This window comes from Oncorhynchus mykiss, chromosome 6 (genome assembly GCF_013265735.2).
Source record: "Oncorhynchus mykiss isolate Arlee chromosome 6, USDA_OmykA_1.1, whole genome shotgun sequence".
Lineage (NCBI taxonomy): Eukaryota > Metazoa > Chordata > Actinopteri > Salmoniformes > Salmonidae > Oncorhynchus > Oncorhynchus mykiss.
This window is the reverse complement of record NC_048570.1, coordinates 61,287,271-61,299,725: the sequence shown is the minus strand read 5'-3', so window position 1 is coordinate 61,299,725 and position 12,455 is coordinate 61,287,271. Positions and strand designations below refer to the sequence as shown.

Sequence of the window (12,455 nt, the reverse complement as noted above, 5' to 3'; positions counted from 1 at the left end):
TTAGATCACCATGCACAATGCCAAGCATCAGCTGGAGTGGTGTAAAGCTCGCCGACATTCATTGGACTCTGGAGCAGTGGAAACGCGTTCTCTGGAGTGATGAATCGCGCTTTACCATCTGGCAGTCCGATAGACGAATCTGGGTTTGGCGGATGCAAGGAGAACGCTACCTGCCCCAATGCATAGTGTCAACTGTAAAGTTTGGTGGAGGAGGACTAATGGTCTGGGGCTGTTTTTCGTAGTTCGAGCCAGGCCTCTTAATTCCAGTGAAGGAAAATCTTAACGCAACAGCATACAATGATATTCTAGATTATTCGGTGCTTCCAAACAGGCCTAATCGCCCAACATCAGTGCCCCACCTCACGAATGCTCTTGAAGCAAGCCCAGAAAGCAGTGTTTCAACATCTTGTGGAAAGCCTTCACAGAAGAGTGGAGGCTGTTGTAGCAGCAAAGGGGGGTCCAACTCCATATTAATGTCTATGATTTTGGAATGAGATTTTCGATGAGCAGGTGTCCATGTACTTTTGGTCATGTAGTGTATCTTTGAAACAATACTCTACCACCGACCCGACCATAAACGTTCTGTGGTGTCTGAGCGCGTGCATAAATTTCCGAGGCTGTTGACCTGCCTCTTCATCAGTCCAATGAGCGCGGCAAAAGGGGAGGCTCTTCACACCGAACATTTCTCCTCCATCTCCTCACTTTTCTAGTCAGCAAGCAAGCCTGTCGGAGCTACAATAAGTAGTGCCACTGCGGGGTTACAAAACTGTAAGGATTTCCACCGTGTCTTCACACTTTTTGTTATATTTTTTCATTTGTAAACGTCTCTCCTTGAATGAAAAGAGAAACGCAATTGCAATGCTTTTAATCCATTTTTGAAAGGGTCAAATGGTGCAAGCACAAGGATGCGAGATACTGTAGTAAGTAACAAGGAAAATATATTAACAGGTGCATGAAAATGTTTGGGAGAGAACGGGGCTTTTGTTTGATCTTCTATTGCATGTTTGCATATCGTTCTGCATATCAAAACAACTCAGAGATTAGCTTGTGGATGAGGACAGCACAATGAGTCGAAAGAAAGGTTGACAAATGACCGGCTAACTATCTATGTGAAAACTATTTAGGAAGTGCTGCTTTCCAATGTCGTAGTCTATTTTCAGCTCCGTGTATTTTTATCTCTCTTCGATGGATAGAAAAGGAAACTACATGTGTTGAATGCTTAACTTCCAGGCAGTGCAGTTGAGACGACGTGCTGTCCATTTACAGTGAAACCATAGTATGTAAGTAGTTTAACTTAGCAACTTGTCTTCGTTTTTTTTGTAGTTACCAACCATTTCAAATTAATGAGAAAATCATACATTGTTGACCAGGCGTTATGTTGTCACTGGACATTTATTCTGAATTACTTATTGCCTACGTGTCGTAGTCTATTTTGTTTCTCGACGATGCAGGCTAGGTGTAGGCTAGTACGGTAGTTGAAGCCCAACGTTACCTCATGTGGCGCTATCCACTCTGAGTGGTGCTGAAACCAGCCGGCAACGAGCTAATACGGCACCGGTCTTCATGTAATTCAATGAGGGTTTCAGTCATCATTAATAAGCATAATTTCAATGTTTGGATGTTTATGATGTTTCTATTCCTTTATTCCTTTTTTCCAATAACAGCAAGTGAACGTGATTAGGCAGCAGACATACAGATGCATTGTTAGGCTTCTGGGGTGTATAATTAACATAGCCATAGCATGTTTCAATGTAAACTTGCCATGTCGTCCACATTGAAACATGCTATGGCTATATATATATATATATATATATATATATATATATATATATATATATATATATATGTGTGTGTGTGTGTATATATATATATATTTATATATATATATATATATATATATATATATATATATATACATATGTATATATATATGTGTGTATATATATATGTGTATATGTATGTATATGTATGTCTATATATATATATATATATATATATATATATACATTCAACTGTAATAACCACGTTGACTATATTCAATTAATATTTGGCACAGAGAATGTTGTCATGTTTTACTTGGCACTAACAGTAGGTATTTGAAATCCATCCAGTTCATAGAGGGATTATGTCTGTCTACTGTCTGTGAAATGTCGGTATCTGCCTCAGCCTTGCTTTTATCCCTGACTTGTTTATCACAGTTTATTTGAGTAATTTCTAATAGCTATGTCGTACACAGGCCTTTATCAAGAAATCCTTATGAACTCCAATGCTGTCACTGCTGTCTTTTTTCTTTAACAACTTTGATAAATGGAGAGACCGTTTTTGAGTGTTTGCATTTGCCCATGAGATTTTAAAATTATTTTATTAATGAGGAGAATGATTGGTCGTTTCCCATTTCATATTGTTTAATCTCAATTGACATAATGTGGAAGATTCCCTCATTTGTCTGTATAGGCTATTTAAAATCCTATGAATTCTATGATTGCAGGACTAAAATTGGCATCTGTATGCACATTGCAACATGCCACTCTTTTACTTTTTCTAGTAAATGAACATCAAGTTCTGTAGATATTTCTTGTATATTATATTTAAGTACCATGAATGGTATATTTGTAAAACAGTTTATGTACCACAATGTTAACACTGATTTCTCTCTTTACAGTCAAAATAATAGTTGATTTTCATTCAATCACTTGTATAGAAGTAGTAGATGAGTTGATAAGCAAGATTATATCATATTACTTCAGGCATGATCTCATCAGGGATATAAGTACTTACTGAAATAGATTACCTGCTCTGATCTTTTCAAGCCTCAATTACAGTTATATGTGGGACATTTGATTCATATGGCTATGGTATTTGATGAAAAGCATATTAGTAAATGCATTTTATCCAAAGTAATATGAAAACAATTATCATAACCAACATGTAATTGCTCAAAATCCTTCAAGGATAATCTCCAGAACATCAGATTAAAGATAGGCAATCTCATGTATCAGACTAGACCAGATGTATAAGACCAGAGACACAATCATTTACCCTACATTGTAGCAGTCTGATATGAGCACAGGATCACACAGGGTAATGCTTGCTGCTGCTTTATACCATTTGTAATGAAGAGGACTGCCTCTTCAGCTCTTCCTGCTCCTGTCATTTTATTTTAAATAATAAATGGTTGATATCATTGTTATCGTCCATTGATTATCATTGACTAACTCTAGTGATTGTTTGTACGAGTTAAATATTAAATATTGCTTTAAAAGTCAGGTACCACTGATCTAAAGTGAGGACCTTGATTCACTCTCTCAGGTTCCTTCCTTTGAATACTGGAGTTGCCTTGTAATTTATACGATTAAAACAGATCACCTCTGTTTTCTCCCTTTTAGATCGTTCACACTGCTGGAACACCAAATGGATGGTGTATTGAGTAGTACATCCCCTCACCATTTGCAATGGAGGCAAATGAAGCCATGTGAGTGACCTTCATCGCACAATGAATTCAAGCTCTGACGCTCAAAGAAGGAAGAAGTAACCTTTGTTTATCATCTAAGGGAGAGCTGTTGATCTTGGGAAAATAAGTGTCATAACAATGCCCAAACGGTCCGAGGAGATGCTGACAGACGTGTGGACTTCGTTGTTGCTTGTGTGGATTACGTGTGTTCCTTATACATCCATGACCCCCATCATCAGCCAGTCCAAAAGTTTACAAACTGGTTCCACTGCGCTCCTACGTGGCCTCGTCGAAGGACAAAGAATACTTAGTCGAGCCAAGAGAGGATGGGTTTGGAATCAAATGTTTGTGTTGGAGGAGTTCTCTGGACCAGATCCAATTCTAGTTGGCAGGGTGAGTACTGTAATTGTCAGCTGTATATTAAGCTTGCTTATCGTGTAGAAACATTAATTCAACCATTTAAATGCTCCACAATTGTTTTTTTTTTTTACATTTTTGTGGGCTAGTTTTAGTGCTGGAGAGAGAGACAGACACTGGCCTGATCTCATGCAGGGTTTTGGAGAGAACAAATAAATCCACAGCTACCAAATTCTGCGCTGAGGCGTTTTGTGTAGTGTCCCTGAAATACGGAATAACAGAGTGAAAATGAATAACTAATGATGCGTTACATTGCAGTGGAATGACCTACAGTACAACCATGTGTACAGTAGAAATATCTACTCGTTGTTTTATTCTATCTTTTTCTTTTCCATTTTCCGTTTTCGTTCTTTTGTTGGCCAGGGTATTGGGTGTGGCTTTCCTTTGAAGTAATATTTGTCATAGGAACACAAGGATAAAAAAGGGGGAATTTTTGCAACATTTCATTGTTGAGCATTTGAAAGAGCCCTATAATCCAAAGGATGAGGGACACCTGGTACCTGGCCTGTGTAGACGTGGCCGGGCCAAGGCTCAGGGCCCAGGGCCCAGTGAGGGTTGTTGACGAGGCAGGCCGAAGCAGCTTGTTCACAGCTCATTGCAAGAACGCACCTGGGGAGTCTCAACCTGGCAGCTACCACCTCTGACCATTACCCAACCACTCTAGCACATGCAACAGAATATGCCATCAAGGATAATATTTGACCCCACAGTAGCATGATTTACACATACCGTACTGCAGCTGTTTATTGATGAGGTTATTTCTTGCTGTATATTTTGTACCTTAATGCTGTCATGACATATACTACTAGTAGTTGGGGGCATGCTGAAATGACAAGGCAGCTATTATATTGTTTGAATGATTGCTGCACCTATATCTCAATCCCTATCCCACCATTGCAATATGAAAAACACATAGTTTTATGTTCAATCATTGCGAAACATAACAGCGATAAAGAAGGAATTCATGATGATCATAATTAATAGCACAATGGTACTATAAAGCAAGGGCTTCATGGTTTGGTAGAAGTCTCTAAATATTCATGAGGTGGAAAATGAAGCCCTACAGTACTGTCTGAAAGCCTAAAGTTTGGCAGGATGTCACCTAATTTAGCACTCTAACTTGATTTTTTTTGGGGGGGGATTATTGTCACATGGGTATATCATTAAATCCCATGCTCAAATGCGGTGTTTACACATGTGTTTTCCAACTACCATACAAACACCAAAATATAGATAAGTGCAGCATTCATATTTCACGAGTTTCAGTTAAACAGTCTCTGTCGGATCCTCTAATGGCTCTTCGTATCCCTGTAATGATCTCCAAGGTGTATCTTTGAATTAGATTGATGCAGCTTTTGGCATGCATATAGAGTTGGTCACACTGCTGGAGAGAATTGCCAGGAGGGTTCATGGCAAATAAGGATAGCATTCAAATCTGTTTGGTTTTAGGTGTGCATGAAGCCCCTGTTCTTAGTCGGGGATTGTTTTAAGCATATTTAGCCGTTCTCACTCAAAATAATTAGCATGTGTAGGCTGAAGGACATTGCAAGGATTGTAGGAGTTAGTTTGGTTGAGGATGGATTTGTCTCGCATTTGAGAGACAGTGTTGATGAGTTGCATTATTATTCACAAGGTTAAGTACTCATGAGCATGGCTGGCAGAGCAAAGATAAGTTCAATGTTGCAGTAAGATACAGGTGTAGGATCTTCATTTGATCACCCTGTTGTTGCAGGAAATCTCCTGTGTAGCAGGAAATGCTCACTTGTGGGGTATTCAAGGTTTAAAAAGGCTTATAATTTTTTTTGATTTCCTCACGAAAAATGTACCAACCTCAACAAAAATGTCCATTAATTTTAATTCACACATTAAAACCTGTTGCTGCAGGATTATTTTCCTGCTGTGAGAAACTGGTCAAATTAAGATCCTACACCTGTATGATGTCTCTCTCTCTCTCTCTGTCTCTCACTCACACTCTGGCTCTCTCTTTCTCATGCTTAATTAAAAAATGAATCAAATGGAAGTGGGAGGTGTGATTCAGATCTCAGTTTTTCAGTGCAGCCTGTGGTTGTGTGTTGATTATTGAGGAACCCCAGGCCGAGATTAGACTCATTCCATCCTTTACATTTTATTGTGCGGCACTCTGATGTTTAATTATACATAGATCTCCTGTCTTTTCAGCGACCAAGATCCCCTTGAGTTCCTGCTGGCATTGGAAGGAGACTATTAGCATAAATGTAAAAGTGAGCGGTGTGGGAGTGTGAGATGGTCACAATGCGAGACAGCGTCATCCTTGCTGTTCTTTACAGCACCGCCAGTCTGACATTGTGATTCACTGAGCTGGATCTGCGTTACCCTGTGTCACTCCCATTTGAAGGAAATGCAGTGCCTGTAAAACTGAAGCTGACGAGACAGCTGTAAAAGCTTGTTGCTCCAATGTAGAAGTGGTGTGCGGGGGATTTTAAGATTAACCCTGATTGAGCAATGTCTCCAAAATAACAACTCATTAAGAGCAATGTGAGTGCAGGTGGGAGATTTGATTTGTAGAACGTCATAAAGTGTATAATCTGGCATGACGTTGAATTTTTTTGTTTTCTTTTCTAATTTTACTAAGTCTTCCTCAGACTACTGTCCAATCTTCTCACAACTCCTAGTCTAAGCCAGGATAGTACGTTTTCATGGTGACTTTTTTTTAACTTTTCATCCTTGGATTTAACTCTGTGAGTTGAACTCTCTGTGAGTTGAACTCTCTGTGAGTTGAACTCTCTGTGAGTTTAATCATTTAATGTTGCAAAGTGCACAGTCATTTTAATCCACAAAACCAAACATTACACTGAAAGGAGAGATACATATTCAGCAAATCAACATTTTTTTCCCAGCCAAAGAAAATTAGACTCTGTTTGTAAAGCGTCAAATTGATTATAGTCTGTGTTACAGTGTGCTGTGTCTCACATAGCGTTGATGCAACTTTCATTTTCCTTTTCATTTGATCTCATGTGTTTTAATGTTTTGAAGAATGGATAAGAATGGACTCCATTCTTCCCATTGTGGTGCAGATGTATCCAAATGATCCTGTTTCTTATTGTCCGATGCTTTTATCTCTGATTCAATTGTATGTGTTTTGCACAAAGAGAATTGATAATAAGCCATTAATATTCAACAATTCATACTGAGCTACAAGATTGTGAGGACTGACAGTAATAAAGAGATTGGGCTTGATTATTAATGCAGAAATGAACGTTTTATATATATATTTTTTGGAAGAAGATGTTTCCTTTTGCTGTTCAAAACAAGATATCTGTAACCATAAGATGGATAGCATGCAAGGCCTGCAAAAGTGTGGGCTTGGATATAGATCCCGTATCTCACATCCCTACTAACTTTTCTTTGGTTAGCAACTGATGTGATTAAAATCACCCATATATTGATACTAATTGTTTGATCAACAGCTTCTCACCATCACTATAATTTTGTAATATTGTCATAGAATATTTCACTAAGTGACAACCACTCTTAGTGCACTGCTCCTCACAGGTGAAGAGACACTCATCGGGTATCCAGGCAAGTCCCAGATGTTTGTTTATCCCATAAGAGTACCAAGGAGCTGACTGAAGTTTTACTCCTATTCACCTGTCAGTTCGCTCTCTCCTTCTGTATGATAGGCTTTGTAAAGTGAGAGGGACTCTTGAGTCCTGGAAAGCTTGTCCTCAGGGGCGATGGAGTGTGTGTGTGTGTGTGTGTGTGGGGGGGTGACAGTGTTCAAGTTTCGTCGTATTCGACTTCAATAATGCGTGCCGGCAAGCTCTCTCTGGGTGTTGGTGCTGCTACAGACGACGTCCTCCTCTGAGCTTTTTTTTCTTCAGTAGATCAAATTTTGCCCCGCCAAAGTGAACTGTGATCTGAGAAGATCCCACGCGTTACCCTGCATTTGCTTAGGTTAGGACGGAGTCAGTGCAGGGTCGAGTGGATATTGATCTTCGCCCTTGATTGAAGGCTTCGGAGTAGGAGTGAACACGCGTATTACTCCTCATTAATGAACGCTAATGTGGAGACCAAAATGATAGGTATTGACTACAGAATCAGTCTATAACATTTATAACAAATATTTTCTCCTTGTATGTCTCTCTGCTGTGGGTTATCTTACTCTGTTACTGCTAGGATATATCATGGAGGCCTTTATATCATTGGAACATGAGCCCAGTCCTCCATTCCATTTCTACAGTGACTGTAATAAAACACCAGGCCCCAGCATTGAGTCTGATTGAGCTGTGGGATCACATTATTGCTTCCTTGGAAGAGGTTGACAGGTTGTCTATTGCTCTGTGTTGTCGTTTTGCTCCCCATTAACAAGGTGTATGTGTGTGGTGTGGAGGGGCACAGGGACAAAACCAAAAATCAGTAGGAAGTATAATCTAAAACACCACAGTCATGATATGAGTGCAATTGTAAAAGTCCCATTGCAATTGCTTTTGACCAGGTGTTGTATCATTAAAAATGCATACAATGCAGGACTTAAATAAATGCTGGCGTTCTATTTCTTTTCATGCTCTTCTCTAGGTCTCTCTCTCTCTCTCTCTCTCTCTCTCTCTCTCTCTCTCCCTCTCTCTCTCTGTCTGTCGCTCGCTCGCTCTCTCTCTGTCTGTCTCTCTCTCTCTCTCTCTCTCTGTCTCACTTTCTCTCTCTTTCTTTTTCCCTCTGTCTGTCTCTCGCTCGCTCTCTCTCTCTTTCTTTCTTTTTTTTCTCTCTCTCTCTCTCTCTCTCTCTCTCTGTCTGTCTGTCTGTCGCTCGCTCTCTCTCTGTCTCTCTCTCTCTCTTTTTCCCTCTGTCTGTCCCTCGCTCGCTCTCTCTCTCTTTCTTTGATTCTGTCTGTCTGTCTGTCTGTCTGTCTGTCTGTCTGTCTGTCTGTCTGTCTTTTTCCCTCTCTGTCTGTCTTTCTTTTTCCCTCTCTGTCTGTCTTTCTTTTTCCCTCTCTGTCTGTCTTTCTGTCTGTCTCTCTCTCTCTCTCTTTTTTCCTCTCTGTCTGTCTTTCTGTCTGTCTCTCTATCTCTCTCTTTTTCCCTCTCTGTCTTTCTTTCTTTCTTTCTTTCTTTCTTTCTGTCTCTCTCTTTTTCCCTCTCTGTCTGTCTTTCTTTTTCCCTCTCTGTCTGTCTTTCTTTTTCCCTCTCTGTCTGTCTTTCTTTTTCCCTCTCTGTCTGTCTTTCTTTCTTTCTTTCTTTCTTTCTTTCTTTCTTTCTTTCTTTCTTTCTTTCTTTCTTTCTGTCTTTCTGTCGCTCTCTCTCAGATACACCACCATGCACACCTACACCTTGTCTTATGGCAATAACACTGAGATGGTGCCTGTGTAAATCACATACAGTACGTGCACATACACACACATACTCTATTTCCTCTCTCATTGTTACCTTTTGACTGACTGTGAGATTGCACAATGAACAGCATGCATATATCGTCAGGCAAGATGTAGGAAGCAGGAGATGCCTCAATCCCTCAAACGCAGTGATGTATACTCTTAAGGTCATATATTATATAGAGTGAGACAATTGTTCCCTATACACGCATCAAATATTACAGTATATGCATACAGTGTCCAAGTCTGTTGCCACAGAAACCCTGACTATATGACAAGGTAGCCATTGTTCACACCAATGTGCTGGGTTAGTGAGTGTATGACCAGATTCATACAGCTACTTATGGGTATTTTCAGGATTTAGTGCAGATTCATAATAAATGGGTATTTTGTGATATAACCTTGGAAAGGCTTGCAGTGATTAGTGCTCCCATGTCAGTGTTAGCGAGCTGATATGTGGTATTAACCTCTCCTCTAGCAACTGGCGGCTCTGCTTCCTGCATCCTGGCCCCGGCTCGATCTGTAGATGTGGTATTGGTGCAATGAGCGGCTGAACGGAGTCGGCTGGCAAAGTGCCGTGAACTCTGCTCAAACTAATAATTGGAATTAAGCAGTTCACCTCTAATGCTTTGCTTGTGCATTGCTTTGGCTAAATCATCTCTTTTTTGGGTTTCTCACTTTTCCCCAACCCAAAAAGCCATTTGTTTAATCCTAACAGGCTTAATGCTTTCAGTCTCACAGTCTTTTATTGACATTCCATCCTTCATTGTCTTCTAGATATGCCAGTTAACTAACCCCAATTATTCTGGGGATATTATACATGCACCGTATGTGTACCACTATGGAGAGCTCATTATGGAGACATGTTGGGATGTGACCTTTATGTCACCCTCTATGGGTGAATATAATGTCGGCCTATATTCATTCAAGACATGAACTAAACATTGGGCAGGCAGGATCAATTTGCCATAATTGAGGTTACAAATTATTCAAATCTGATTATTTAAATCTACGTTTATAATGATCTAAAACCTACTAATTGGCCTCTTTCAGTGATCGTGGGCAGCTAAGATACCCTTTGAGCCAGTAGATGTTTGGCTCAGCTCTCCATCTCTCTCCTATGGATGGCATCCTCAGCATGAGTAGCTGCAGGCAGCACAGCTTATCCCTGTGCCTCTACTCCCATACACAGCCTAGGAGCAAAACTGGGACTACAAAGTAATCTTGTTAAGAATGGATGTTGTTATTGTGCATTTGGCTTCATGGTTAGCTAGGAGCACATGTGGGCTGCCGGAAGAAGACAATGGGAAGGGGTGGGAGGAAAGCCTATTTCTGGAATTTTCTAAGATGACAGAATCCGCCCCCCTTCCCCCTCGCACCTCACCCTCCTGTACCAAAATAACAACAAAGCTGAAATCAACAATGGCGCTGACATTTGCTTGAAGACCCATTTCTTTACCAATCTCCACTTGCAAAGATGATGATAATCATAGCAGAGTGAAAGGGAAAAAAGGTGCTAACCTTAGTCACTGTTTTGTAGCTATTATGGTGAGTTGAGCAGGAAAAATTGTAAAAGAAAGTATCCATGGAGAATCAATGGCCCAGGCGTTTCTCAGTGACACTGCCTCAGCCAACAGACTGTGCCTCTGACCTTTATCACAAATGAATTATTTCTGTTTAATGATCCTTTTTGCAAAAAGAAAGAAATAGCTGAAATAATTGCTGAAATAATAAAACACCTTAAAAGGGCAACCTAGCAGACTTTCTCAACAACCCAGTGCACATACAAACTCATATCCTCTGCTAATGTGTTTGGCTGTATTTGCATCTCAATGGTGTCCATGATTTAACAGCAAAGTCTTACAAATAAAGATTTAACGTCCATCATATAGAAAGGACCTACTGGCAGGTAGTAGTGGCAATGCAGTGAAATGTGTGAAACCTATGGATTTAAAATATTTGCCGATTTTTCGGTTTTTTTCTCGCTTTTCTTTTGGATGACGGGGTGGGGGGTGGGTGTGTGCATGAAAAATTCAGAACGCTGTAATATAAAATCCAGATCAGTCATGAATCCTTAATGGAAATCAGGACTGAACATGTAGGGTTGTAGAACAGTGCTCAAAGAGGGATGGCTTTCTTTGTTAGCCGCCAATTGTGTTGGTAATGGGCTTCTGTTTTAGACACACACATGCCGTTATACAGCATCTCTTCGCTGTATTGTGTTGTTCAGACATGTGCCCTTGGCTGATAGCAAGCAAGAGGGATGGGAGGAATACGAGTAAGCCAACAATTGTGTGAAAAGCTATGACTTGCAGTACAGTGAAATGCATTATTCTTGGGGCGTAGCTATAATGGTATATCATCAGTTTGGTTATGCAACTGGGAAGGACATGTATGATAGTGTCCATAGAGATTCACAAGATACATGTAAGTCTGAATTTTTTTTCCTCCTCACTCTCTACCGTTCTATCGTACAATGCACAGTTACGATATGCATATTTTAGTTTTGTTCAATAGAAGAGGGTCCAATGATCAAATGTACATATTTTTTTTAAAGTCTTTTGACATCACTGCCCATGTGGACTGACGTTTAACTTGAGCCCCATATCCCGAGCTCATCTGGTTACCCTGGAACTGTGAATAAACATCAAAGAGTTCACCTGCTCCATCACATAGTGAGAAATGGTACTACCTCATGTGCATGATCACTTAAATAGCACAACCAATGTCAATCACAGATACATATTTTGGGAACTACTCACATTGTAGATGTATGATGTTGATTGATCATTGACCTATGAGGAACAGGTACCCGGGGAAGGAGTGTACCTATATTTACAGTTGCTGTGATAGTTTCATCACTTCATATCTTCATTGATCTTAAAACGTATCACACTCACTCATAGGGGATGACCTAGCAAACCGAGTGCGACCTCTGGATTGATGCTGCCACACAGCACCGTATTTTTCACTATTTGTATATCCCCCTACCTGGTGATGTTTGCTCCAATCACAGTAGCCTGTATCCCCACTGCTAAAATGTGCCATGTTTATCAATGTTTTCTTGCACGCAAAAAAAATAATGTCATGTTTTCTTATCTCCCATTTATAGAGGTACACAGTGTGGGTTGTGAAAATGCTAATGCTAGTGGTGTTTCCATGTTGATGACCTTTTCTTTTTGTTGATGCACAATGTTTTCTTAAATAGCGTACCGATATCCCAGGCTGTGTAATTACCGCACT

At 40.1% G+C, this 12,455-nt stretch overlaps 1 protein-coding gene across 2 annotated transcripts in view; it reads left to right on the top strand.

Moving 5' to 3' along the window:
• Nucleotides 1-265: 265 nt before the first annotated feature.
• LOC110526275 (cadherin-8) overlaps nucleotides 266-12,455 on the top strand; it is a 73,726-nt gene continuing 61,536 nt past the window's right edge. Inside the window, exons 1-2 of one of the 2 annotated variants that reach the window (XM_021607094.2) lie at nucleotides 266-920; nucleotides 3,387-3,844. In XM_021607094.2, coding sequence (XP_021462769.1) covers nucleotides 3,590-3,844 — 255 coding nt within the window. In that variant the 5' untranslated portion in view covers nucleotides 266-920; nucleotides 3,387-3,589. The remainder of the gene's footprint in view (nucleotides 921-3,386; nucleotides 3,845-12,455) is intronic. The other variant, XM_021607091.2, reaches the window with a different exon arrangement.